Source organism: Boleophthalmus pectinirostris, unplaced genomic scaffold, assembly GCF_026225935.1.
Source record: "Boleophthalmus pectinirostris isolate CB_2022bp ecotype Guang Dong unplaced genomic scaffold, ASM2622593v1 HiC_scaffold_10, whole genome shotgun sequence".
Classification (NCBI taxonomy): domain Eukaryota; kingdom Metazoa; phylum Chordata; class Actinopteri; order Gobiiformes; family Gobiidae; genus Boleophthalmus; species Boleophthalmus pectinirostris.
The window spans coordinates 2,373,215-2,400,209 of NW_026570971.1; the positions used below are offsets into that span (position 1 = coordinate 2,373,215).

The 26,995-nt window shown below is 41.9% G+C and overlaps 1 protein-coding gene across 6 annotated transcripts in view; it reads left to right on the forward strand.

The window, feature by feature from the left end:
- rps6ka1 (ribosomal protein S6 kinase a, polypeptide 1) overlaps positions 1-26,995 on the forward strand; it is a 147,960-nt gene that overhangs the window by 109,802 nt on the left and 11,163 nt on the right. For all 6 annotated transcript variants that reach the window (XM_055158789.1, XM_055158793.1, XM_055158796.1 and 3 more), the window contains 12 exons: positions 1,968-2,074; positions 4,074-4,111; positions 5,240-5,382; positions 5,723-5,793; positions 6,531-6,619; positions 10,676-10,740; positions 12,138-12,240; positions 14,777-14,907; positions 18,919-19,044; positions 21,784-21,873; positions 23,384-23,542; positions 26,026-26,187. In XM_055158789.1, coding sequence (XP_055014764.1) covers positions 1,968-2,074; positions 4,074-4,111; positions 5,240-5,382; positions 5,723-5,793; positions 6,531-6,619; positions 10,676-10,740; positions 12,138-12,240; positions 14,777-14,907; positions 18,919-19,044; positions 21,784-21,873; positions 23,384-23,542; positions 26,026-26,187 — 1,284 coding nt within the window. The remainder of the gene's footprint in view (positions 1-1,967; positions 2,075-4,073; positions 4,112-5,239; positions 5,383-5,722; positions 5,794-6,530; positions 6,620-10,675; positions 10,741-12,137; positions 12,241-14,776; positions 14,908-18,918; positions 19,045-21,783; positions 21,874-23,383; positions 23,543-26,025; positions 26,188-26,995) is intronic.

The following is a 26,995-nucleotide window of genomic DNA, read 5'->3' on the forward strand; positions in this document are numbered from 1 at the left end:
TTTCAGATTAAAAATACAGATACAAATCTGAATCTTAGAGCAGTTTTGTGATGTATAAAACATAAAATGAATAAAATAAACTTTGAACATGAAATAAGGCAGAAAAACATTAACGTGTCCAAAATAAACTTTATATCCAGCTGTTCTACACTCTCTATATTTAAAAAATAAAATAAACTTTGTTAAGCTTTAATCATTTCAACTCGATTATATGAGTTTGGAGATCGTTTGACACTCAAATCAAAATCGTGACCAGAATTAATTTAACTGCACAGACTTACTCTGGCTGCTGTTAAAGGTGCAGAAGAGTCTTTCCTTTGTTTATAAGACGCTTCCTGTGCACAAGACGTGAAGAATGTGCAATGAATGTGCAGTTTTAATAAATCATAAGACTGAGACTGGGTTTGTCTGTACAGAGGGACCCAGACGTCCTGTTGGTGCATCATTTGTGTTCACACTTGGTCTATTATTTATTTTGCTCTGTGGTGGACGTCTGTTTGGGCGTCTGTTGATTTGTTGTCTTGTCTTTGTGTTAAAGGTTGTATGGAGGATTTTTTTTTAGGTTCAAATTGTCAGTGAAAGTTTAAAATACCATTACAGAGACGCAGCAGCCTTGTAATTATGATGACCAAAAAAAAAAAGAATGAAAATCTATCAACTCTGGACGTGGTGAGTCCAGATGAACATCAGCCAATAGAAAACGAGGCTCCCTCTTTATCTATTGGCTGTTAGGTCGTCAATCAAACTCCCTACATTTCTAGTGTAACTGATTCGCCGGCGCGGGGATTACGTGGTTTATGCAGCGGTTCTTAGAGGCTTTTTCAAACTGGTTTAGACCTGGTTTTAGACCTGGTTTTAGTCCTGGTGTTAGCCCTTGTTTAGACCTGGTTTAGACCTGGTTTAGACCTGGTTTAGACCTGGTTTTAGTCCTGGTTTTAGTCCTGGTTTTAGTCCTGTTTTAGTCCTGGTTTTAGTCCTGGTTTTAGTCCTGGTTTTAGTCCTGGTTTAGCCCAAAATGTGAAAACAGTAAAATTTCCTCTGTTTAATCCATTTATTTCAACAAAGTAACTGTAATCCAATTACCACTCACTGAAACAGTAACTGTAACTGAATACAGTTACTCATCATTTGTACTCTGATTACTCTGGTACATGTAATCTGTTACTCCCCGACACTGACTGTTTGTCTGCACTTGTAAATAGTTCATATAGTTTAATTCAAAATGTCTGAAAAACACAAAATAAGATCATTGTTTAGATTATGAAGAGTCGGGCTGAGATTAAATAAGTTTTCTTCTTCCCATTCCTTTTTGGGCAAAGTAGTAATAATAATAGTTAAAAAAAATAAATAAATTGTTGTTGTTATTTTCGTTTTTATTATGATTTCACTTATGTTATATGTTCCATTGTATATAAATGTAAATCTTTACTTGCCCAAAATAAATGCGTAAAATAAAAAAATAAAATAAAATGAATAGTCAACAGGCCAATGAGATTCATTTGGTCTTCTGATATTTTATGTTTTTAGGTTCTTTGTGCAGACCAAGAGTTTGTTTTTTGATGCTCATTTGTAGAAACTATCAGGTATGAAAAACAAACTCTTGGTCTGTAAAAAGAACCTAAAAACATAAATAATCTTAGTCAAGTTTGGTGTTTTAAAATAGGCATATTTTAATTTAAAGGTAGAAAATCATTTCAACTAAAACTTCTACTCATTACTTTTGACTATTGTTGCTTTTCAGGTTCTAGATTGTGATGATGTCAGACTCAGAGTTTTTCCTTTTAATTATATTTTATTATTCCATGAAATATCAGAAAAGTAAATTCCCAAATCTGGAACCTGATCATTTCTGTTCCTGACTCGACCGAGACCTGCAAAATCTGCAGCTGAACCATTTTAATTTTAGCTTCCACCCGTTTGTAGAATGTTGTGATTTCATCTGAAGCCCTGTTACTGTTGTGGTGCAGGTGATGTTCACGGAGGAGGACGTGAAGTTCTACCTGGCGGAGCTGGCGTTGGGGCTGGACCACCTGCACAGTCTGGGCATCATCTACAGGGACCTCAAACCGGAGAAGTACGCAGCTCAGTGTCTCTGCTCAGTGATCTCAAATTCAACTCAAATCTTCTAAAATAATCCGAATAATAATCAGATGTTGTGGCTTTGTGTAGGAAATGTGCTTGGAACATGCACAGAAAGTGTGATTGTGATTGGTAATACTTGTCACGATACTACAATTTCAAAGTACAATTGTGAAAGGAAAATGCTCAAGTGCAACAATGATGAATATAATTGTAATCGATCAATCGACAACTTTATTAATCCCAAAGGGCAGTTCAGTTCACTCATCTCACAGTTTCCAAATACTTACAGGAGTCGACCATTTCTACTTCTTCCCCGTGGATGGAGGAGGAACTGGAGTGTGAACTTTTTTCCGAAATTTCTTTGGTTTTAGCTACATTTGGGTCGTTTTCACACCGATAGTTTGATTATTTGGTCCTCACCAGGCAATAAAATCGTTATTATGTAGCAAATACCCTCCAGACTGGTCCAACCTCACACCGACAAACTGCTGGCTGCTACATGATCATAGGGACACCGGGACGTCTGTGTGTGCAGGTCCTGTCTTCACTTCAGCTGCATGTCAGACAATGGGTTATACATGAGTTATAATGGGTTAACATGAGTTATAATGGGTTATACATGAGTTATAATGGGTTATACATGAGTTATAATGGGTTATACATGAGTTATAATGGGTTATACATGAGCAAATCCACCTACATCACGGTGACATTAAACTTACCGGTAAATACTGTAAACATACCAAGGTGTTGCCTGTAAACACGAACATTAATTGATGCTGGAAGCTGCATTAAAGTGTAATGTGGAACATTTCATTGGCTGTGACGTCGTAACCAGGACAGTTTGGTGTTTGGTGTAAACTGGGACATTTCAGTGTCCTGAGGAACTTTTGGTGGCATTTCATGCGAGAAATGCAGCTGAAGGTTCAGACTGACTGATGTTCGCTGTGGCTGTAGTCGTGAATGTTTTAATCTAAACCTACAGAGAACCTGATATTTGTTAATTAACCCTGGATAACGTTACGTCGGATGTTGCCAACTGGCTCCACTATGTTTTTCTAACATATAGGTGCAATTTCCCGTTCAGAGGAGGTGTTTCTACACAATATTATACACAGCAGCGTTCGGTTTTCCCGAATTCAAGACATTTTTTACAATAGATTTTAATGAACCCACTTGTTGTTCTGTTGTAGCTTCTTGTGCTTTTACTCTGTTTTTACTCTGATACAAACTTGAGCTGCTCAGTCTTGATCTTGATCGATGTTTCTTCTGCTCGATGGAATAATGTCTGTGAAGTGATGACGTATGTATTTTTGACAGTAAAAGTTCCGTCTGTGAAATTCGTATTCGTACTGATGAAAGTGTAATCGTAAATTTTCATTTCATGATTGTAATTCATGACGTCGTAATTTTTCAATTCGTATTCTGATGGATAAAATACAAACAATATATTTTATGTACGACTGGACTCATTTGAGAGTTTACAAATATTTATTTTATGCGCAACTACAGCCAAATATGCACGGATTTCCCAAATACGCACAGATTTCTATTTTATGCGCACAAATATTTTTGACAGCTTTCTTACTCCATACAAATCTCCACCTGCGCTGCTCTCAGTATTTGCAGCGTTTGACTCGACTCTACAAACCTGCTCCTTTCTCCACATGGGAAAAGAAAAGAAAATTCTCCCATTTAATGTCTAAAATCACAGGATATTGTCTAAAGATTTTTTTAAATAATCGTAATACAGAATTTTTATTTAGTATGTCGATTTCTTAATATTAAAATTTTATGTAATAATAATAAAATGTAATATTGTGACAAGACCCTAATTATTTTAGGCATTTTAGGTACTTGAAGGTGAACTCAAAATGAACAAAAATAAAAAATCACCCACTTTTGATTTACATTTATGAATCTAAAACATAATTATTCTTGTGCATGTTACATTCTGTTATTTAAATGATCCTTTTTTCTGTTTCTTGCAGCATTTTGTTGGACGAGGAGGGTCATATTAAACTCACAGGTTTGTCCTTTTGCTCTTCTCATTCAGCGTTTGACCTCCTCAGCCTCTTCACTTTATCTAATCGTGACTCAGAATCATAAAGTATAAATCTGAACTCGTTGCACTGACTTTATCTCACTCCAGATCTGAAACTGAAAGAAAACCGTTAAACGTTCAATACTTTTGTTTGTTTTCTTAATATCTCATCCCTTAAATAAATACAAATTCACTGTAACATGAATAAAAACTCACTATTTTAAGTTCATTTTGAAACCTAGAACCTACATAAACTCTAAATACATCTGAGTTTTGATTAGAAAATGAGTTTGTAGACAGTGTTCGGGAAGGTGACTTTTAAAATGTAATCCCCTACAGATTACAGATTACACACACCAAAATGTAGTTTGTAACAGAATCCATTAAATTACTTAAAGTGAGTAATGTAATCTGATTACTTTGGATTACTTGATTTACTGTAGAGAAACAAAGACGAGGAAATCTTCACATAAGAAGTTTTGTCTGATAAAAAACAATAAAAAGTCCAGATTTACTGAACCAAATTAAAAATATTATTGATAGAAGAAGAAGAAACACGTCCACACAGCAGGATTTAGTCCTGTTAAATCCTGTTTGAGACCTGGTTTAGACCCGGTTTTAGTCCTGGTTTAGTCCTAGTTTAGACCTGGTTTAGGCCAGGTTTAGACCTGGTTTGGACCTGGGTTTAGACCTGGTTTTAGACGTTTTTTAGACCTGGCTTTAGACCTGGTTTAAACCTGGTTTAGTCCTGGTTCAGTCCTGGTTTAGTCCTGGTTTAGTCCTGGTTTAGACCTGGTTTAGACCTGGTTTAGACCTGGTTTAGTGTCTGGCAATGAGTGGAATTACCAACAAAAAATAAAAATAAATAAATGTGAAAAAAAATTTGAAAACAGGAAAATCCCTCTGTGTAATCCATTTATTTCAACAAAGTAACTGTAATCCAATTACCACTCACTGAAACAGTAACTGTAACTGAATACAGTTACTCATTATTTGTACTCTGATTACTCTGGTACATGTAATCTGTTACTCCCTGACACTGTTTGTAGATGATGTTGAACTGGAATAAAAACCGATGTTGATGTGAATAACAGAATTTGAGTTTTTGTTCAGACTTTGGCCTGTGTAAAGAAGCGATCGACCACGAGAAAAAAGCTTATTCCTTCTGTGGGACTGTGGAGTACATGGCTCCAGAAGTGGTGAACCGACAGGGACACACCCACAGCGCCGACTGGTGGTCATTCGGTGTACTGATGGTAAGAGTAACACGTTTACTGTAACTCGTGTAAATGTGTGTGTTGTTTTTTTTTGTCGTCAATTTTTGAATGAAAATAATGTTTTTGCTTAGTTTTTACTTTTTCTATTTTGGTCAAGTTTATTTTTTGTCCCTTCATTTTTATTGAGTGTTTTACACAATAACAAAAGAGATAAAATGAACAAAATAATAATATATCATTACCCTCATAACATAATTGCCCAAATAATTTATCACGTTTTTTTTGCAATATTAAGTAACTAAAACCCAAACAAAAATGTATTAGTCGACTAAACTGAAGTTTGTATGAATGAAAATCTGACATGATTCTGTTTTTTCAGTTCGAGATGTTGACTGGAGCTCTGCCGTTCCAAGGGAAGGACCGGAAAGAAACCATGAACATGATTTTAAAGTGAGTATTTTTTTAAAAAAAATAATTGTTTTCAAACATGTTAGGAGAAAATAACTTACTGTAAAATACCAAATAATAGCCTGGTTTCAATTAACAGCCTGTTCCAAATAAACACAGTCGAGTCTGATGCAGTCGAGTCTAATGCAGTCGAGTCTAATGCAGTCGAGTCTAATGCAGTCGAGTCTAATGCAGTCGAGTCTGATGCAGTCGAGTCTAATGCAGTCGAGTCTGATGCAGTCGAGTCTGATGCAGTCGAGTCTAATGCAGTCGAGTCTGATGCAGTCAGCAGTCTAATGCAGTCGAGTCCGATGCAGTCGAGTCCGATGCAGTCGAGTCAGCAGTCGAGTCTGATGCAGTCGAGTCTGATGCAGTCGAGTCCGATGCAGTCGAGTCCGATGCAGTCGAGTCCGATGCAGTCGAGTCCGATGCAGTCGAGTCCGATGCAGTCGAGTCAGTCGAGTCTGATGCAGTCGAGTCTAATGCAGTCGAGTCTAATCCAGTCAGTCTAGTCCAGCAGTCGAGTCTGATGCAGTCGAGTCTCAAATAAACTCTCCAATAAAGGCCTGGTCTGTTAAGTGATTGAAACAACTAAACGCCCCGGCTGTTATTTGGTGTTTTACGGTAGGATAATGTGGTACGTGAGTTTTAAATCCTGATGAGAGTCGAGTCATTCAAAGACTCGTCCACACCTCGTCTGTGTGAATCTGCTGACACAGTGTGTGTGGTGTTTGCTCCAGGGCTCGTCTGGGGATGCCTCAGTTCCTGAGTGCAGAGGCTCAGTCTCTGCTCCGAGCGCTGTTCAAGAGGAACCCTGCCAACCGCCTCGGTATGTGCCACTCTCTGCCATGTTCTGCCACGCTCTGCCACGCTCTGCCACGCTCTGCCACGCTCTGCCACGCTCTGCCACGCTCTGACACGCTCTGACACGCTCTGACACTGACACACTCTGACACACTCTGACACACTCTGACACACTCTGACACACTCTGACACACTCTGACACGCTCTGCCACGCTCTGACACACTCTGACACTCTGACACGCTCTGACACCGCTCTGCCACGCTCTACCACGCTCTGCCACGCTCTGACACGCTCTGACACGCTCTGCCACGCTCTGCCACGCTCTGCCACGCTCTCTGCTGACACGCTCTGACACACGCTCTCTCTGACACGCTCTGACACGCTCTGACACGCTCTGACACGCTCTGCCACGCTCTGCCACGCTCTGACACGCTCTGCCACGTTCTGACACGCTCTGACACGCTCTGACACTGCTCTGACACGCTCTGCCACGCTCTGACACTCTGACACTGCCACGCTCTGCCACGCTCTGCCACGCTCTGCTCTGCACGTTCTGCCACGTTCTGACACGTTCTGACACGCTCTGACACGCTCTGACACGTTCTGACACGCTCTGCCACGCTCTGCCACGCTCTGCCACGCTCTGCTGCCACGCTCTGCCACGCTCTGCCACGTTCTGCCACGTTCTGACACGTTCTGCCACGTTCTGACACGTTCTGCCACGCTCTGCCACGCTCTGCCACACGCTCTGCCACACGCTCTGCCACACGCTCTGCCACGCTCTGCCACGCTCTGCCACGCTCGCTCCACACGCTCTGCCACACGCTCTGCCACGCTTCTGCCACACGCTCTGCCACGCTCTGCCACGCTCTGCACCACGCTCTGCCACACGCTCTGCCACACGCTCTGCCACGCTCTGCCACGCTCTGCCACGCTCTGCCACACTCTGACACACTCTGACACGCTCTGACACGCTCTGCCACGCTCTGCCACACTCTGACACACTCTGACACGCTCTGACACGCTCTGACACACTCTGCCACGCTCTGCCACGCTCTGACACACTCTGCCACGCTCTGCCACGCTCTGACACGCTCTGACACGCTCTGACACGCTCTGCCACGCTCTGACACGCTCTGACACGCTCTGACACGCTCTGCACACGCTCTGCCACGCTCTGCCACGCTCTGACACGCTCTGACACGTTCTGACACGCTTCTGCTCTGACACGCTCTGCACACGCTCTGCCACACGCTCTGCCACGCTCTGCCTGCCACGCTCTGCCACGCTCTGCCACGCTCTGACACACTCTGACACACTCTGACACGTTCTGACACGCTCTGCCACGCTCTACCACGCTCTCACTCTGACACACTCTGACACACTCTGACACGCTCTGACACGCTCTGCCACGCTCTACCACGCTCTGACACGCTCTGACACGCTCTGACACGCTCTGACACGCTCTGACACGCTCTGCACACGCTCTGCTCTGCCACGCTCTGCCACACTCTGACACGCTCTGACACGCTCTGCCACGCTCTGACACACTCTGACACACTCTGCCACGCTCTGACACGCTCTGCCACGCTCTACCACGCTCTACCACGCTCTGCCACACGCTCTGCCACGCTCTGCCACACTCTGACACGCTCTGACACGCTCTGCCACACTCTGACACGCTCTGCCACGCTCTGCCACGCTCTGCCACACTCTGACACGCTCTGACACGCTCTGACACGCTCTGCCACGCTCTGCCACGCTCTGCCACACGCTCTGCCACACGCTCTGCACACGCTCTGACACGCTCTGCCACGCTCTGCCACGCTCTGCCACGCTCTGCCACACGCTCTGCCACGCTCTGACACGCTCTGACACACCTCTGACTGACACGCTCTGCTCTGACACACGCTCTGCCACGCTCTGACACGCTCTGACACGCTCTGCCACGCTCTGACACGCTCTGACACGCTCTGACACGCTCTGACACACTCTCTGACACGCTCTGACACGCTCTGCTGACACGCTCTCTGCACACACGCTCTGACACGCTCTGACACGCTCTGACACACGCTCTGACACGCTCTGACACGCTCTGACACACTCTGACACACTCTGACACGCTCTGACACACACTCTGACACACTCTGACACACTCTGACACACTCTGACACGCTCTGACACGCTCTGACACGCTCCAGAGTCCTGCACGGGTCCATTTTGGAGACCCACCTCCACCTGCACTCGCCCGTTAACCCGTGATTTTTTTCAAAGTTAAACCCACACCCGCCCAGACCCGTTACTCGTCTGTGCCCATGAAAAACCACACTCAGATTAAAAACATTCTAACTGAAACATCCATCAGAATATGGATTGAAAAGTTACGACTTCAAGAATTCCAATCACGAAATGAAATGAAACGTTTACGGTCTTAAGTACAAATATGAATTCACAGACGCGACTCGACTGTCATCACTTCACAGGAATTATTTACTGAACAGAAGAAACACGCCACGAACTGAACTAGGACTAAAACAGGACTAAACCAGGACTAAACCAGGAGTGGACCAGGACTAAAACAGGACTAAAACTGGACTGAAACTGGACTAAACCAGGGCTAAACCAGGACTGAACCAGGACAAAACCAGGGCTAAACCAGGCTAAACCAGGACTAAACCAGGACAAAAACAGGACAAAAACAGACAAAAACAGGACTAAACCAGGAGTGGACCAGGAGTGGACCAGGACAAAAACAGGACTAAACCAGGACTAAACCAGGAGTGGACCAGGACAAAAACAGGACAAAAAACGTACTAAAACTGGACTGAAAATGGACTAAACCAGGACTAAACCAGGACAAAAACAGGACTAAAACAGGACTAAACCAGGACAAAAACAGGACAAAAACAGGACTAAACCAGGACTAAACCAGGACAAAAACAGGACTAAAACTGGACTGAAACTGGACTAAACCAGGACTAAACCAGGACTGAAACTGGACAAAACCAGGGCTAAACCAGGACTGAACCAGGACAAAAACAGGACTAAAACAGGACTGAAAATGGACTAAACCAGGACTAAACCAGGACAAAAACAGGACAAAAACAGGACAAAACAGGACTAAACCAGGACTAAACCAGGACAAAACAGGACAAAAACTGGACTAAAACTGGACTGAAACTGGACTGAAACTGGACTAAACCAGGACTGAAACTGGACAAAAACCAGGACTAAACCAGGACAAAACCAGGACTAAACCAGGACTAAACCAGGACTAAACCAGGACTCACTGTTGGGATGAGCTCGGAGGTGCATCCGTGTAGACCGTAGGGTGACCGCAGGTGAAAGGACCGGCACAGAGCTCCTCGCCACACGGAGCTCAGCCGTCACCCGAATTGAGCTTTGTGTCCACCCTGCTCCACACGGGCTCGGGGTTCTCTCTCTCTTTCTCTTAAGTCCAAGATTAGTCCTGGGTTAGTCCTGGTTTAGTCCTGACCCACCCATGTGTAATCACTACCCACCGGTAAAATTCCAGAACGTTAAAACTTTCCCGTTTCAGCAGCTGTTTGCCCGAACCCATCAGGAACATGGCAACTCTTAATGGACGATCTTGGTTTAACGTACCAGAGTCGACACAGTTTTGATATGCAGATACTTTATGATTTAAAGCCCGTATGTTATTTTCTGATCCATGTTCTAATGTTTCCTCTTCAAAAACAAACCTGTACTTGTGTTTTGTTTCATTTACACACGTTTAAATCACAAATCCTGCATTTTTTGGCTGAGTTCTTCTCTCAGGTGGATCATTTCAACCTTGGAATTGCCAATCTACTAATCTGAACTAAAGGTGGAGCTGTTCACTTGAAAAAAGACTAATAATAAAGGGTTAATCTTACGTGTGTGAAGGAAACAAAACACAACTCCAGGTCTGTTTTTGAGGAGGTCCGACATTCTTCACAAGAATCAATTTTGCGTAATATCGGACTTTTAACGACCAACGTGTGTGCGACAAACGATTCCACAACATTCAGTAAATACAAATAATACACTAGATGGATTGATTTTTTTCTTTTATTGAAGGTTCTGGATCAGACGGAGCAGAGGAGATAAAGCGTCACGGTTTCTTCTCGACCATCGACTGGAACGTAAGCGTCGACTTTTACTCTGAAATCAGGGCTTAGTTCTTTTATTTTCGCTGTACTCGTCCGGATTTACTTTTAAACATTATTTTGACCATTAAATTTGTTGTGTTCATTGCTTCGTGGGAGTCAGTCGTGGCTTGTTCTCTTATAGACAGATTACACACACCAAAATGTAGTTTGTAACATAATCCATTAAATTACTTAAAGTGAGTAATGTAATCTGAATACTTTGGATTACTTGATTTGCTTGTAGAGAAACAAAGATGAGGAAATTATAACATAAGAAGTTTTATCTGATAAAAGAAAATAAAAAGCCCAGACTTTACTGAACCAAATTAAAAATATTATTGATAAAAGACGAAGAAACACGTCCACACAGCAGGATTTAGTCCTGTTAAATCCTGTTTTACCTGTTTAGAGTTTAGACCTGGTTTTTAGACCTGGTTTAGACCTGGTTTTAGACCTGGTTTTAGACCTGGTTTAGACCTGGTTTAGACCTTTTAGACCTGGTTTAGACCTGGTTTTAGACCTGGTTTTTGTTTAGACCTGGTTTTAGACCTGGTTTTAGACCTGGATTTAGACCTGGTTTTAGACCTGGTTTTAGACCTGGTTTAGACCTGGTTTTGGACCTTGTTTAGACCTGGTTTTAGACCTGTTTTCTGGTTTAGACCTGGTTTAGACCTGGTTTTAGACCTGGTTTAGACCTGGTTTAGACCTGGTTTTTAGACCTTGGTTTAGACCTGGTTTAGACCTGGTTTTAGACCTGGTTTAGACCTGGTTTTAGACCTGGTTTAGACTTGGTTTAGACCTGGTTTTGGACTTTGTTTAGACCTGGTTTAGACCTGGTTTTAGTTCTGGTTTAGACCTGGTTTAGACCTGGTTTAGACCTGGTTTAGACCTGGTTTAGACCTGGTTTATTGTCCGGCAATGAGTAGAATTACGGAAAAAAGAAAAGAAAAGGGGGATTTAGCCCAAAATGTAAAAACAGGAAAATCCCGCCATGTAATCCATTTATTTCAACAAAGTAACTGTAATCCAATTACCACTCACTGAAACAGTAACTGTAACTGAATACAGTTACTCATCATTTGTACTCTGATTACTCCGGTACATGTAATCTGTTAATCCCCAACTCTGGATATAATCTACAAAATCAACTTTAATGAACTTTTACACATGTTGTCTTGTTCCATCATCATTCGCCTAAAAAAAGAAGTATTTCGATGTTGTATTGTCTTACATTCGAGGCTTAAGTGCTCAGAAAATTCCTCCAGAAATTCAGAGTTTCGACCACACATGGAAGGTTCAGAAATATTACGTAGACATTTTTCATCAGTTAAAAACTCATAAATAAAAACGTGGGAGATTCGTGGATTCTGACTTGCTGCTCTTGTTCTCAGAAATTGTTCCGGCGAGAAGTGAAGCCTCCGTTCAGACCGGCCGTGGCTCGTCCGGACGACACCTTCTACTTTGACTCAGAGTTTACCTCACGGACCCCCAAAGGTCAGAGGGCACAAACACCAACACCAACACGAACAAGGGGCACAAACTTTTCATTTAGTGTCTTTCTCCACTAGGACTTGTAGTTTCGATCTCTGCAGGGTTTAATCCAGGTTTGGGTTTGTTGGATTTTTGTTTCAAATTTGACAATCAAGACCTATGTTCCCACAGTTTCCTGGTAAATATGTCTGAATCAGATGTGGGTTTTACTGATAATTGTAATGCTGATTTAACATTTTTAAACCAGAGTGCAGGTTGCATACTTTATCTTTGAGACCTGATTTTATCAAAGGTCAGATTACTTTTCCATCAAGATTAAACTTTATCTTGTTGATTCATAGCATTGCCTCCAACTATGAGCTGATAAACTGCTCTATGGAGTAGTTAAGAGTCTCATACATTAAAAAAAAAAAAATAGTTGTAAAGGTCTAAACTACAGGGGTATTAGTATTTTTCCTTAAATCGTAAAGATTTACCGTATTTTCCGCACTATTAGTTGCACTGTCATTAAAGGTTGTATAGAGGATTTTTTAAGGGAAGTGAAATACAGTGACAGTCCTTTTTCAAATGTTGTGCATGTGTGACACCACCTTCCTCCTCCACAGCCTCAGTAGAAACATCTAGAAATCACATTTGTTTACATCCAGTGCGCGTTCAGAATTACTGTTGAAGTTTCCTGTCTAGAAATATTTTCGCGACCGACGCGTCAGTTTTTAGACCCTTCGTCTGCTTCGTTTGCGCCGTCGCTGGAAGGAATCTCCAAGAATCACCTCAGTTTGGCTTCGCTCCTTTTCTCCTTCTCTTTTTCTTTCAGCGACATCAAAACACGGAGTTTCTTTCACGGCGAACCGGTCGTGGATTCTCGTCCGCCATCGCGACAAACTTTGTGCAAACTGTGAGGAAGCGACAGTTTAAAAAAGCCTCTAAGAACCGTCGCATAAACCACGTAATCCCCACGCGCCAGACGAGTCAGTTACACTAGAAACGTAGGGAGTTTGATTGACGACCTAACAGCCAATAGAAAATGAGGGAGCCTTGTTTTCTATTGGCTGATGTTTATCTGGCCTCAACACGTCCTCATTTGATAGATTTTCATTCTTTTTTTTTTTTATCATCATAATTACAAGGCTGCTGCGTCTCTGTAATGGAATTTTAAACTTTCACTGACATTGTGAAACTGAACAAAAAAATCCTCCATACAACCTTTAAATGGTCTATTTTCTAACTTTTTTCACAAATAAACCGCACTGGACTTTAAAGGAAACCCAACAGTGTGATGGGTGAGTGGTTTTGTTTGTTGTTCGTTCACGGTGACTCTGGGTGTGTTCAGTTGTGGCGTGTAGGGAGGGTGTGTCTGGGACCAACGGATTGTCGGCGTGTTCGCAGTGACTCAGTTGTTCAGTCGTGTCTAGAAGTGGCACATTGCGCTCGTCGCTTTTTCGGTTCGTTCCTCCGTTCCGTTCCTCGTCGGCGTGGAGTGATGAGTGTATAGGGCGCTCTGGATTGTGGGGCGCACGGTCGTTTTTTGATGGGGTTAGACCAGGGGTGTTCACACTTTTTCATCATGTGAGCTACTTACAAAATGACCAAGTCAAAATGATCGACCTAATACAAAGCCAAACAAACTGCACTGAAACACTCTGTGCCCCTTTTTTGGACCCTCCCCCACAGTTTGAGAACCTCTTCTTTAAGAGAACTTCCTCTGGCACTTTACACAAAACTGTGAAAAAAGTGAAGGAAGATTTTTAAACCTGTTTTTTAAAGTTCCAAACTGGAGTTTCATTCTTTTGTGGTTTTGCAGTGATATTTACCAGCCTCTGCACGTTTACCAAACCAAACGCACATCGTGACAAACACAGATGCATTTGTCACTTTTGTTAGACAAACTTCAGCCAAATGTGGCAGTAGGTCTGTTCTGTAGATCCGCTCTATGCTGTAGACCTGCTTTGTGCCAACACTGGAACACAAATTTAGACTGGTTTTTGCTTCACGTTTGGTCTTGTTCTTCTAATCAGCCGCACTGTGGGAGGGGCTTGTGTTGGCTGTACGCAGGAAGGAGCGAGAGCGTGAAAAGGCGAGGGGCGGCGTGCTGACGTGAGGCAGATGGACAGGTAGGATGTTTAGGAAGTTGAACCTGCCCTGTGATGCACGCTGGTACACGAGGGCACACGCTGTCGCAGACGAGCCGTGCATAGGGAGCGTGTGTGTTTGTGATGCGCCGTAGAGTCTCCGCGGGTTTCAAATGAGCGCACAGGCTGCACTGAGACGCCCCACACGCTCCTGCACCCGCTACAAGTTTATTACCAACAGCAGCGGCCGGAATGAAATATGATCACACTTGTTGAGTGTCAGACCTCGAGTGAGAGACAAGACCGAGTCCAAACGCGAGTCCGAGACGAGACACGGCGATTTACCCACACGACCTTGGCGATCGACTGGTAGATCACGATCGACGTATTGAGCACCACTGGGTTAGAGGCTTAAGAGCGCATCCTATGGCGCGGAAAATATATGAGTTATTGTTCTTGTTTCCGTGCAGACTCCCCCGGTGTCCCCCCCAGCGCTGGAGCCCACCAGCTCTTCAGAGGCTTCAGTTTTGTGGCTTCGAGCTTGTTAGAGGAGGAGGGTTTTGCACAGCCAGCGCAGCCCACGCCCCACCCGGTCGTCCAGGTAAGAAGATCCTGAATGATAAACTTGAATCGTAGATGTTTTTCTTTATAAACCACATAATAAAAGGTGCTGTACCTGACAGAAACAAACAGAACTAGTTCATTTGAAACAGTTTGCAGTTGTCCAGAGTTTTTCCTCACTTACCTCTATTCATCTGAAATATTCATCGTTATGAGTGGTGCACTTTTCTAGAGATATCAGAGGAGACTTTCACCGTGACAGTAAACAAACAACAAGTATCAGGTTAATGCACCTTTATTATTACCGGACAAGGAAATGTTCTGTAATTAGACACACAGCTCCCAGTGGACGTATTTTGACCTCAAGAGATTTTAGCCTCGTGAAGCAGCTGCGAGCCAACACCGAGCTGCTCATGACGGCGTCCTACACCGCCAACTTCCTCGCCCCAGAGGTCAGCTGCTTTCACGCTCCCAAACACAATCCTGCACAATAGAACGGTGCGGATTACTTGGGCATTTGGTCATGGAGTCACTCAGTCTGTACTACAAGTTTTATTCACTTTGATAATGTGAAAAATCCCTCAGTCGTCCACGTAGAATCCATGGCAAAGGAGAAACATCGGTTTGTCGACTGGACAAACTGAACTTCTGAACTTCAGAACTGAAGAAGGATGAGCTGCAAAACGTATTCAACCAAACAAACTTTTGTCCAGTCGACTTTTCTCCTTTGTCATCACTTTGATAAGGATAAATAAAACAATAATAATAATAATGCATTAGTATTATAAAGCATTTTTCAAGACGCTCAAAGTCATCAATTACAAGTTTGTGCAGTATTTACACACTGTGGCACCTGGAATTCCCAGCGATCTGTCCAAGGATCCAAGGATAAACCAGGTCCAGTCCTGCTTTGGGAACAGGCTTTAACAAGTAGATTTTGTCCATTAAACTGTTGTCTGTAAGAAAGTCCTGGGTTCAATTCCTGTATTTAAACCTTTCTGCGAAGAGACAAAAAGTGTTCAGATAAAAGCACTTTTACATATCTAGTGACAGTGTGATTCGACATGTCATTAGTTTTCCACAAGTAAAACCATAAAGTGCATTTTAGAGCTGCTCGATTATCGGAAAAAAATCAATATCACGATTATTTTGGTCAATATTGAAATCACGATTATTCAAACGATTATTTTTTGGTTACATGGTGCATTTATTCAACATTTCTCTCTCTCAAAAAAAACAACACTTTGTTATTGATCATTTACTGTACATTAAACCTTAAAGCAGTTTTGTGACGTATGAAAGGGGAGAGGGGCTCCAGTTTGTAAGTGAATTCAAGTGTCTTGGTGTTACCTTGGACTCCACTTAAATAAAAAAACATGTAAAAAACATTTAAAATATATATATATATATTTTAATATTCACAACTTTAGTCAAATTAGATCATCATTGCCAGAAAATGCAGCTTAAATGTTTCTCCACAGCAGGATTTTTTTCTCATATTGAACACTGCGCTACAAACTGGTCACTGACAAACATGACAAACTTAAAAAACATTTGAATCACTTTAAAAAGCTGTGGGCGCATCCTGGCCTATTTACAAGTACTGTATATTTTTATGAATGTGCATTGTCCCTTTTAAATAAATAAAAACTTTAAAAAGGCCTAGAAAACCATCAATGCTCTATAATTAGATACACAGTACTCGATGGAAATATTTTGACCTCAAGAGCTGCTAAAAATGTAAATGTAAATGTAAATGTCGTAGTCTTTTTGAAGTTTGTCAAATCTAGTCTTTCTCAGTGTGGGAGGTGATATCAGGAAGGGCATCTGGCATAAAAATCTGCCAAATCATTGTTCAGCCGCTTGACTCTGTGACCTAAAAACGAGGAATATAAAAACCGTTGAATAATGGAGCCGCTCGTCTTCACAGTTGGCAGCGCGTTGTGGATTCTCGGCTTGAGCTCTGTGGCCCTGATGAGCAGCGTTAACGAGTTTGTTGCTTTTGATTCGGCGTCTAAAGACGTGTGAAAAGACGAGTGAAAAGACGAGTGTGGGGGACTGGACGCTTTTCTGACGGACTGGACGTGTTTCCTTACACAGCAAAAATTTGTCTCTAAAACCAAAATGAACAAACAGATAATGATTCGTTTTTTTTTCAGTTTTCGATTTTGTGTTTAATTGAAAAAAAAATGGAAAAAAATAACGGACTAACGGATGAACCAGGACTGAACCAGACTAAACCAGGACTAAAACCAGGAACTAAACAAACAAAAACAGGAAAAAATAAATAAAAAGGACTGAAACAGGACTAAAACAAGATCGAAACAGGACTGAAGCAGGACTAAATCAGTACTAAATCAGTCAGAGTCCTGGTCTGGTCTCGGTCTCAGTCCTGATCACCCGACAGTCTACGCGGGCGCACCTCCGGGCCCGTCCCAACACCCAGTCCTGGTTTAGTCCTGGGATCAGTTTAGACCTGGTTCAGTCCGTTATCCATTTTTTCCATTTTTCATTTAAACACAAAATCCCAAACTGAAAAAACAAATCATTATCTGTTTTTTTTTTTTTTTTTGTTTTTGTTTTTTTTTTCATTTTGGTTTTGGAGACAAATAATGAAGAAAATTTATTTTTGGTTTTATTTTGAAAAACAAAAGAACGAATGACACACAGATTCAAAACGGCCAAAATAATGTGGCAAAGACAAAAATGAAAGAGAAAATGTTAAAGCTTGAAAGATTTAAAGTGAATTGTACTTTGTCTTCCAAATACAACAGTTAATTCTAGGGATGTAACGATATCCAAATCTCACGGTACGATATTTATTGCGAGGTGGGACACTTTTTTTTGCTTTTAAAATACCTTGACAAGATTTTGGTGTGAATTATTTCCGACATAATCCCAAGAATTCAAGTAAAAACATGTTTCTTCATGTTGTTTGGACTGAAATGAATCATGGGAAATGTAGTTTCTGATGTTCATAAGCTGTTGCTTCTCTAAAACCACGTGTTTAAGCGAAGAAACTTGTGATTCAAGATATAATGTTACAGCCCACGATATTATTGAGAGACTTTTGATGATACGATATCACGATATTTCAGCTGCTGTTATATTCATAGTGAACTTAATCAAGTCAAACATCCACCAGTTCACTGACACGTCTCACTGGATGTTTGCAGATCAGATTTTACTCACATCAAAACCAGATCTAATTATTGGATTATTTCATTATTCTCGTGATCTGACTGTCAAACTGGCCGTGTAAATGTGCCCACCGACTTATGATAGTGCCACAGGAAGCAGAATGTCCAAACTGAACTTTTCCTGCACTAGTTTAATCAAGTGTAGGACGCCGAGCTTCAGACAGATTATGATCTGTACACACTCTTAATTAGTTTCAGCTCTCAAGTCCTTGGCACCTTGGCACCTTGGCAATCTCTCTGTGTACAAGTTTTTATAAACATAAAATACTATTGACTGACTGACAAACCGTTTCGACTTGAAACGATGTACTTGGGTTTCCTGATGGGTGAAAATGTGACGTATAAAACTAAATACCTGTTCCAGATTTTGAGTGCGGCTGCTAAGAAAGTTATAACCAGGAAATGGCTTAATCCACAAGTACCAACACTGGATGAACAGTTTGAGATTGTTTATGATATTTTTAAGATGGAAAGAATTACTTTTAGCATAAGACTGCAACAAGACAAATTTAAAAGCAAATGGAAACAGTGGATTGAATATATAAATACTTTGAGACTGGACTTTCTTTGACCCATTACTTTGTTTTTCTTACAATTGGCTGTAATAATTTTTATTCATTATTATTATTATTTTTCTTTTAATCCTTTGTAAGCATCAAAGACACACCCACAGGTTGTATTGTATTTGTCTTTTTCATACAACTAAAAAAAAAAAGAAAAAGAAATAATTACAAAAAAATAAATAAATACTATTGACTTTTTGGAGCGTTGTTTAAATAGATTCGATATCCAGTTTTGCAGCTGCAGCAGAGACTGTGACTCTGACTCTGTTTGGGTTTGTGCTCCTGCAGCAGCTCCACGGGAAGAACCTCCTGTTCAGTGACGGCTACGTCCTGAAGGAAGATATCGGGATGGGCTCCTTCTCTGTCTGCAAACGCTGCATCCACAAAGTCACCAACACGGAATACGCAGTCAAGGTACAGTATGTTAAGATTAAACAGGTATCAGACTAGAACTAAGCACCAAGACAAAGTGAAGTTAAAGGTTGTATGGAGGATTTTTTTTTGTTTCAAGTTGTCAGTGATAGATTATAGATGCAGTCGCCTTGTAATTATGATGACCAAAAAAAAGAGAATAAAAATTCATCAACTCTGGACGTGGTGGGGCTAAACATTTGCCAATAGATAACGACACTGCCTCGTTATCTGTGAGCTGACAGGCTGTCAATCAAACTCCCTACGTTTCTAGAGTAACTGACTTGCCTGCGCCGCCGGTACGTGGTTTACGTACGACTGTCACACAGTCCACAGACGCAAGACGCACAGACGCTGTTTACTCCACCAACGCAACAGTTCTTAGCGGCTTTTTTTTACCTATATCTTCCTCGCAGTTCGCACAAAGTTTGTTGCGATGGCGACAAGAATCCAGGAGCAGTTCGCCGCAAAAGAAAGTCCGTTTTTGAGGTGAAAGAAGAAGAAAAGGGGAAAAGCAGCGAAGCCAAACTAAGGTGATTCTTGTAGATTCATTCCAGCGATGGCGCGACTGAAGCAGACGAAGAGTCTAAAGACTGAACCACTGGTCCACAAATTACTCCTGGACAGGAAACTTCTGCTTATTATGAAAACGTACTTTATTTCCAAGAGCGAGACAAACGTTTTTCAGGACACGAAAGCGATATCCTATGTCTGAAAACGTAATTTTCAAGGCAAAGAAAGAGTCCACTTGCTGCTGCGTGTTGTAGCTAGTTCATTCGCACTGAATCTCCGCGCAACCTTCTCTGCTCCCCTTTCCTGCTCCTGTCCCCGCTGCCCGATCCGCTCTTGCCACTGCTCCTCACTTCTTCGGGCACAGAATCTCCGCGCACCCGCTCTCCTCTCCTCTCTCTTCTCCCTGCTCCTCACTTCTCGTCCGCGAACGAAATGTCCGCACACCCCCTCCCCCGCTCCTCACTTCTCCGTCTTGTCTAACCAACACTGTAGTTAGTTGTTTACAAGTCATGTGCAGCGGCTGTAAACAAACCTGTTTGTGGCGTAAGGAGGAGGCGGGAGGAGGTGTTTCTACGTAGGAGCTGTGGGGGAGGGGAGGTGGTTTCACACATGCGCAACATTTGAAAAAGGACAAACAGTCGCTGGATTTCTCGTTCCTTGGAAAATCCTCTATACAACCTTTAATGTGTTTACTGTTAAAGAGAAATACGAGCACGTGTCTCCAGTCCTGTCTGCCCTTCACTGGCTCCGTTCATTCAGAGTGGATTTTAAAACACTTTTATTTGTGTTAAATGCCTGAATGGCCTCGTCCCGCGGCACCTCGCAGACCTGCTGGTGCCGTCCTCTCCTCTGAGCTCTTCAGACCTTCTGATCAGACTCTGCTCTCGTTCTTCAGTCCAGGACGAAGCTCAGAGGAGACGGAGCGTTTTCTGTTGTTGGGCCTAAATTCTAAAAATTTCAAAATTCTAAAAAAATATGGATTGAGTCGCCTCTTCACATGAGACAAGCTGACTTTCTTCTTGCTTTTAAATCATCTGTTTCACAATTCAATTCAATTCAATCTTTATTAAGAACACATGATATCTGGTTCATAGTATAAAAAAAACAAAAAAAAAAACAATAGTAAGAATAAAAAGTTAAATACAGTGCATGTTATAACGTATACAGACAACACTTCACACTTGTTTTCTTTGGCCTTTAGCTCGTTTTGAGTCTTTTACTGTTCAGTAATTGTTGTATATATATTTATCACTCTATTATATATTTCAAATGTATTTGTTTGGACGACATTGAAATGTCTCGTTATCTTGTTTTCTAGGAGGTCGTCATAGTTACAAAACAATACGTCTGTTTTTATCTCTGTGTGCAGCACTTTGGTCGACATTGTTGTTTTTAATAGTGTTTTATAAATAAACTGGATTTGGATTTAGTTTGGGATGTGCAAAAATATAGAAATATCAATATATCGTATCGTTTAATGTGATGATACAGTATCGATATTGTGGGCTGCTGTATCGATATATCGTCAAGAGTATTTTTTGGATATATTTTACTAAATAATTTTGTTACAGCTACAGTTTTGTTGCTTGTTGAGAGGAACTAAACTCGTCTATGCGACACATTTGACATTTTTACTGTTTTGATGATTAAAATTGGTGCGTTTCATATGAACTTTGCACAAGACAACAACAACAAACAACAAAGACTTTTAGTGTCAGAGCCACGATTTAGCCTTTATTTTTTTACTGAAGCGTATTGAATCAACTTGAAATATATCGTACTGAATCGTATCAAATCGTAAACTCACTGTATCGATGTATGTATCGTATCGGCAACTTCTTAATGATACTCGGCCCTAGATTTAGTTGCCAAAACCAGTTTCAGCTTTACTTTTCACTCATGGCAGTGTTTAAAACTCTATCTAAGATTCTGAGTTAAATTCCATAAACACGACCTGAGACCTGAACTGTGTCCAACAGATGAGGTAGACATTATTTATTCTTAAAGCAATATCATGCAGCGTATTAATTAACTTATATTTAGCGTTAATAACACTATAAAAACATATATTTTCAAATAATTATGACTTAAATTCAGGTTTGTGTCCTGTTCTGCTGCACACAGTCAGGATGATTTGGCATTTTCACACATTCTGAACGTTTATAAGTGTGATCAAAATGGATAAAATGGTATTAAAGTTGTTAAAATGACCGTTAATCTGTTTTCCAGATGATTGATAAAACGGCCACAGATCCTTCAGAAGAGATCGAAATCCTGCTCAGATATGGACAACATCCAAACATCATCACACTCAAGGATGTAAGTTCCTCTGCCTCTGCACACGGGCTCCTCATGTGGGTTTAGTCCGGGTTTAGTTTAGTCCTGGTTTAGTCCTGGTTTAGTCCTGGTTTAGTCCAGGTTTAGTCCGGGTTTAGTCCTTGGTTTAGTCTAGGTTTAGTCTGGGTTTAGTCTAGGTTTAGTCCAGGTTTAGTCTAGGTTTAGTCCTGGTTTAGTCCAGGTTTAGTCTTGGTTTAGTCCAGGTTTAGTCCGGGTTTAGTCCGGGTTTAGTCCAGGTTTAGTCCAGGTTTAGTCCAGGTTTAGTCCTGGTTTAGTCTTGGTTTAGTCCTTGGTTTAGTGGTTTAGTCCTAGGGTTTAGTCCTGGTTTAGTCCTGGTTTAGTCCGGGTTTAGTCTTGGTTTAGTCTAGGTTTAGTCTAGGTTTAGTCCTGGTTTAGTGGTTTAGTCCAGGTTTAGTCTTGGTTTAGTCCGGGTTTAGTCCGGGTTTAGTCTAGGTTTAGTCTAGGTTTAGTCCAGGTTTAGTCCAGGTTTAGTCTAGGTTTAGTCTAGGTTTAGTCCAGGTTTAGTCCAGGTTTAGTCCAGGTTTAGTCCTGGTTTAGTCCTGGTTTAGTCAGGTTTAGTGGTTTAGTCTGGGTTTAGTCCAGGTTTAGTCCAGGTTTAGTCTAGGTTTAGTCTAGGTTTAGTCCTCGTTTAGTCCAGGTTTAGTCCAGGTTTAGTCCAGGTTTAGTCCAGGTTTAGGTTTAGTCTAGGTTTAGTCCAGGTTTAGTCCAGGTTTAGTCCAGGTTTAGTCCAGGTTTAGTCTAGGTTTAGTCCGGGTTTAGTCCAGGTTTAGTCCAGGTTTAGTCTAGGTTTAGTCTGGGTTTAGTCTAGGTTTAGTCCTGGTTTAGTCCAGGTTTAGTCTAGGTTTAGTCCAGGTTTAGTCCAGGTTTAGTCCAGGTTTAGTCCAGGTTTAGTCCTGGTTTAGTCCTAGGTTTAGTCCGGGTTCCGGGTTTAGTCCGGGTTTAGTCCGGGTTTAGTCCAGTTTAGTTTAGTCCCGGGTTTAGTAGTCCAGGTTTAGTCTAGGTTTAGTCCAGGTTTAGTCTAGGTTTAGTCCAGGTTTAGTCCGGGTTTAGTCCGGTTTAGGTTTAGTCCGGGTTTAGTCCCGGGTTTAGTCCAGGTTTAGTCTGGTTTAGTCCAGGTTTAGTCCTAGGTTTAGTCCAGGTTTAGTCGGTTTAGTCTAGGTTTAGTCCAGGTTTAGTCAGGTTTAGTTTAGTCCAGGTTTAGTCCAGGTTTAGTCCAGGTTTAGTCCAGGTTTAGTCCAGGTTTAGTCCAGGTTTAGTCTAATATCCGTATCATTTTGCTCCTGCTTTTATTGAAAAATGTAGTTGGAGGTTTTTGCTCTTCTGCTCTGGATTTACTTCAGTTCTGCTTTTATAAAACCTTTGTCTCGTTCACTGATTCTCCAGGTTGATCCCGGCTCCTGATCTGGTCTAGACCTGGTTTAGTCCTGGTTTAGTCCTGGTTTAGTCCTCACCTCTTCACATTCTTCCTCAGGTGTACGACAACGGGAAGCAGGTGTTCCTGGTGACGGAGCTGATGCGAGGAGGGGAGCTGCTCGACCGGATCCTCAAACAGAAGTATTTTTCGGAGCGAGAGGCCAGCGCCGTCCTGCACACCATCACCAAGACCGTGGAGTATCTGCACTCTCAGGGGGTACGCGCACTTTTCCTTTTTATGACTTGGTGAATTATTTATCGTTGCTTCATCAGTCAAGAGGCAGTTTGTAGGAAAAAAAAAGCTCAGAACGAAAGTACAAAAATACAGTCCTTCTGTCGTCAACACAGAAAATTCCAACCAAAATACAAGAACAATCCGTGTATCATTCGTTCATTCGTTTTTCAATATAAAACCAAAAATAAGAAAACGAAAAAACAACAGTTTTCTTCGTTATTTGTCTCCAAAACCAAAATGAAAAAACGGATAATGATTTGTTTTTTCAGTTTTCGATTTTGTGTTTAAATGAAGAATGGAAAAAACGGATAACGGCCGTTTCCCGTTTACGTGACTTCAGTGACTGCGATGCCGAACTTTTGCACCGCGTACGGACTGAACCAGGACGGATCCAGGTCCAAGACCAGACCGGGACCAGAGCGGGACTGAGACCGGGACCAGACAGGGACCAGAGCGGGACTGAGACCGGGACAGAGCTGCTCTGGTTCTCCGCGCTCAAGAACCGCGGCTGGTTCTGAGGTGGAGCAAAGCCTCCGACTGACGCTTTCACACCAATGAAAATGAATTGAACTAAGAGCTTTTGGTTCAAATGGACCAGAGTCCAGGACCAGACCGGGACCAGAGCGCTACTGAGACTGGGACAGACTGGGACCAGAGCGGGCCTGAGACCGAGACCGAGACAAGACCAGGACCAGACCGGGACCAGACTGGAGGCTCAGAGCCCACGGCAGGACCAGAGCTCGAAGCTGAGGCTCGGACCCCGCGGAGGCTCAGAGTCAAAACTCGGAGTCCGCTCTGGTCCGGTCTCAGTCCCGCTCTGGTCCCGCTCTGGTCTCGGACCTGGATCCGTCCTGTTCAGTCCGTACCCGGTGCAAAAGTTCGGCATCGCAGTCACTGAAGTCACGTAAACGGGAAAACGATCCTGTTGTTTTTTCGTTTTCTTATTTTTGGTTTTATATTGAAAAACGAATGAACGAATGATACACGGATTAAGAACATCTTACACTCAAGGAAGTTTAATTTGATTTAGTAAAATAGAGGTGTTGTCATTTATTTTATTGGTCTAATGAAAACTACTGTGTGATTTGTATGTCGTATCTGCTGCCCATGTATTTTATTTATTTATTTATTTCATTTTTCAGTGGTACAGTGTGTATTAAGTCTGTCAACAACCTTGGCGTCATTTATTGGCAGTGAAACCAGGACTAAACCAAGACTAAACCAAGACTAAACCAAGACTAAACCAAGACTAAACCTAAAAGGACTAAACCAAGACTAAAACAGGAGACTAAACTAAACCAGACTAAACCAGGACTAAACCAAGGACTAAACCAAGACTAAACCAAAGACTAAAACCAGGACTAAACCAGGACTAAAAACCAGGACTAAACCAAGACTAAACCAGGACTAAACCAGGAGGACTAAACCAGGTCTAAACCAGGACTAAAACCAGGACTAAACTCAGGACTAAACCTGCTGTGTGGACGTGTTTCTTCTTCTTCTATCAATAATATTTTAATTTGGTTCAGTAAAATCTGGACTTTTTATTTTCTTTTATCAGACAAAACTTCTTATGTGAAGATTTTCTCGTCTTTTTTTCTCTACAACAAATCAAGTAATCCAAAGTAATCAGATTACATTACTCACTTTAAGTAATTTAATAGGTTTCTTTACAAACTACATTTTGGTGTGTGTAATCTGTAATCTGTAATCTGTAGGGGATTACATTTGAAAAGTCACCTTCCCGACACTGCAGGCTTTTATCTCCTCTCGTTTAGACGACTGTGATGCACTTTTCTTTGGCCTCCACGTACTTTCTTGCTCAGAATTTTGGTCCAAAATTCTGCTGCGCGACTTTTAACCGGAGCCAAAAAAACGTGAGCACATTATCCCAAACTTAGCGTTGTTGCGTTGGCTTCCGGTTCGTTCTAGAGTTGAGTTTTAAAGATTTTATTGTTGGTTTTTAAAGCTCATCTTAAAACCCACTTTTATTCTCTGACTTTTAACACCGCGTGAGTTGTGTGCTCCTCTTTGTCTTTATTGTGTGTATTTATTTTACTTATTTATTGCTATTTTATGATTTTTATGGTCTTGCTTTTATTTGCTTTTACTGGTTTTATTGTTTTAGGACTGGTATCAACAAATTTTAGCAATTTACTTTTTTGTTGTGTTCATTTTCTGATCTCTGTGCAGCACTTTGGAAACTGCTATGTTTGTAAAATGGATATGGATTTGAATAAAGAGTATGTAAAGTAAATGCACCATTAGTAGTTTGATTTCTAGATAGTAATAGACTAAAAGTTCCCTAAAATGTGGGACCTGCCTCTCAAATCTGCAAAACAAATTTACCTACGGGTACGAATAAAGCGACCCGACCTAACCTAAGTTCCTCTCTTCTGAAAAGGTAGTTTGTGTGAAAAACGTGAGCGTATTAAAGTCGTTGTTTCTGTTTGTGTTGTGTCCAGGTGGTGCACAGGGACCTGAAGCCCAGTAACATCCTGTACGTGGACGAGTCTGGAAACCCCGAGTCCATCCGGATCTGTGACTTTGGCTTCGCGAAGCAGCTGCGGGCGAACAACGGTCTGCTCATGACGCCCTGCTACACCGCCAACTTCGTCGCCCCCGAGGTCAGCTGCTTTCACGCTCCCAAAACGCAAAACTCGCTTAATAAATGTTGGACTTTGGAGTCAGTGATGTGAGGATTATCGTATTTTTCGGACATCAGCCAAAAAATGTGTAATGAAGAAGAAAAAAACATATCAGTCACATCGGACTCTTAAGTCGCACTTTTTGAGAAATTGTATTAAAGGTTGTATGGAGGATTTTTTTTTTCAAATTGTCAGTGATAGATTATAGATGCAGTCGCCTTGTAATTATGATGACCAAAAAAAAGAGAATAAAAATTCATCAACTCTGGACGTGGTGGGGCTAAACATTTGCCAATAGATAACGACACTGCCTCGTTATCTGTGAGCTGACAGGCTGTCAATCAAACTCCCTACGTTTCTAGTGTAACTGACTTGCCTGCGCCGCCGTTACGTGGTTTACGTACGACTGTCACACAGTCCACAGACGCAAGACGCACAGACGCTGTTTACTCCACCAACGCAACAGTTCTTAGCGGCTTTTTTGACCTATATCTTCCTCGCAGTTCGCACACAAAGTTTGTTGCGATGGCGACAAGAATCCAGGAGCAGTTCGCCGCAAAAAGAAAGTCCTGTTTTTGAGGTCGTGAAAGAAGAAGACAAGGGGAAAAGCAGCGAAGCCAAACTAAGGTGATTCTTGAAGATTCATTCCAGCGATGGCGCGACTGAAGCAGACGAAGGGTCTAAAGACTGAAGCACTGGTCCACAAATTACTCCTGGACAGGAAACTTCTGCTTATTATGAAAACGTACTTTATTTCCAAGAGTTAGACAAACGTTTTTCAGGACAC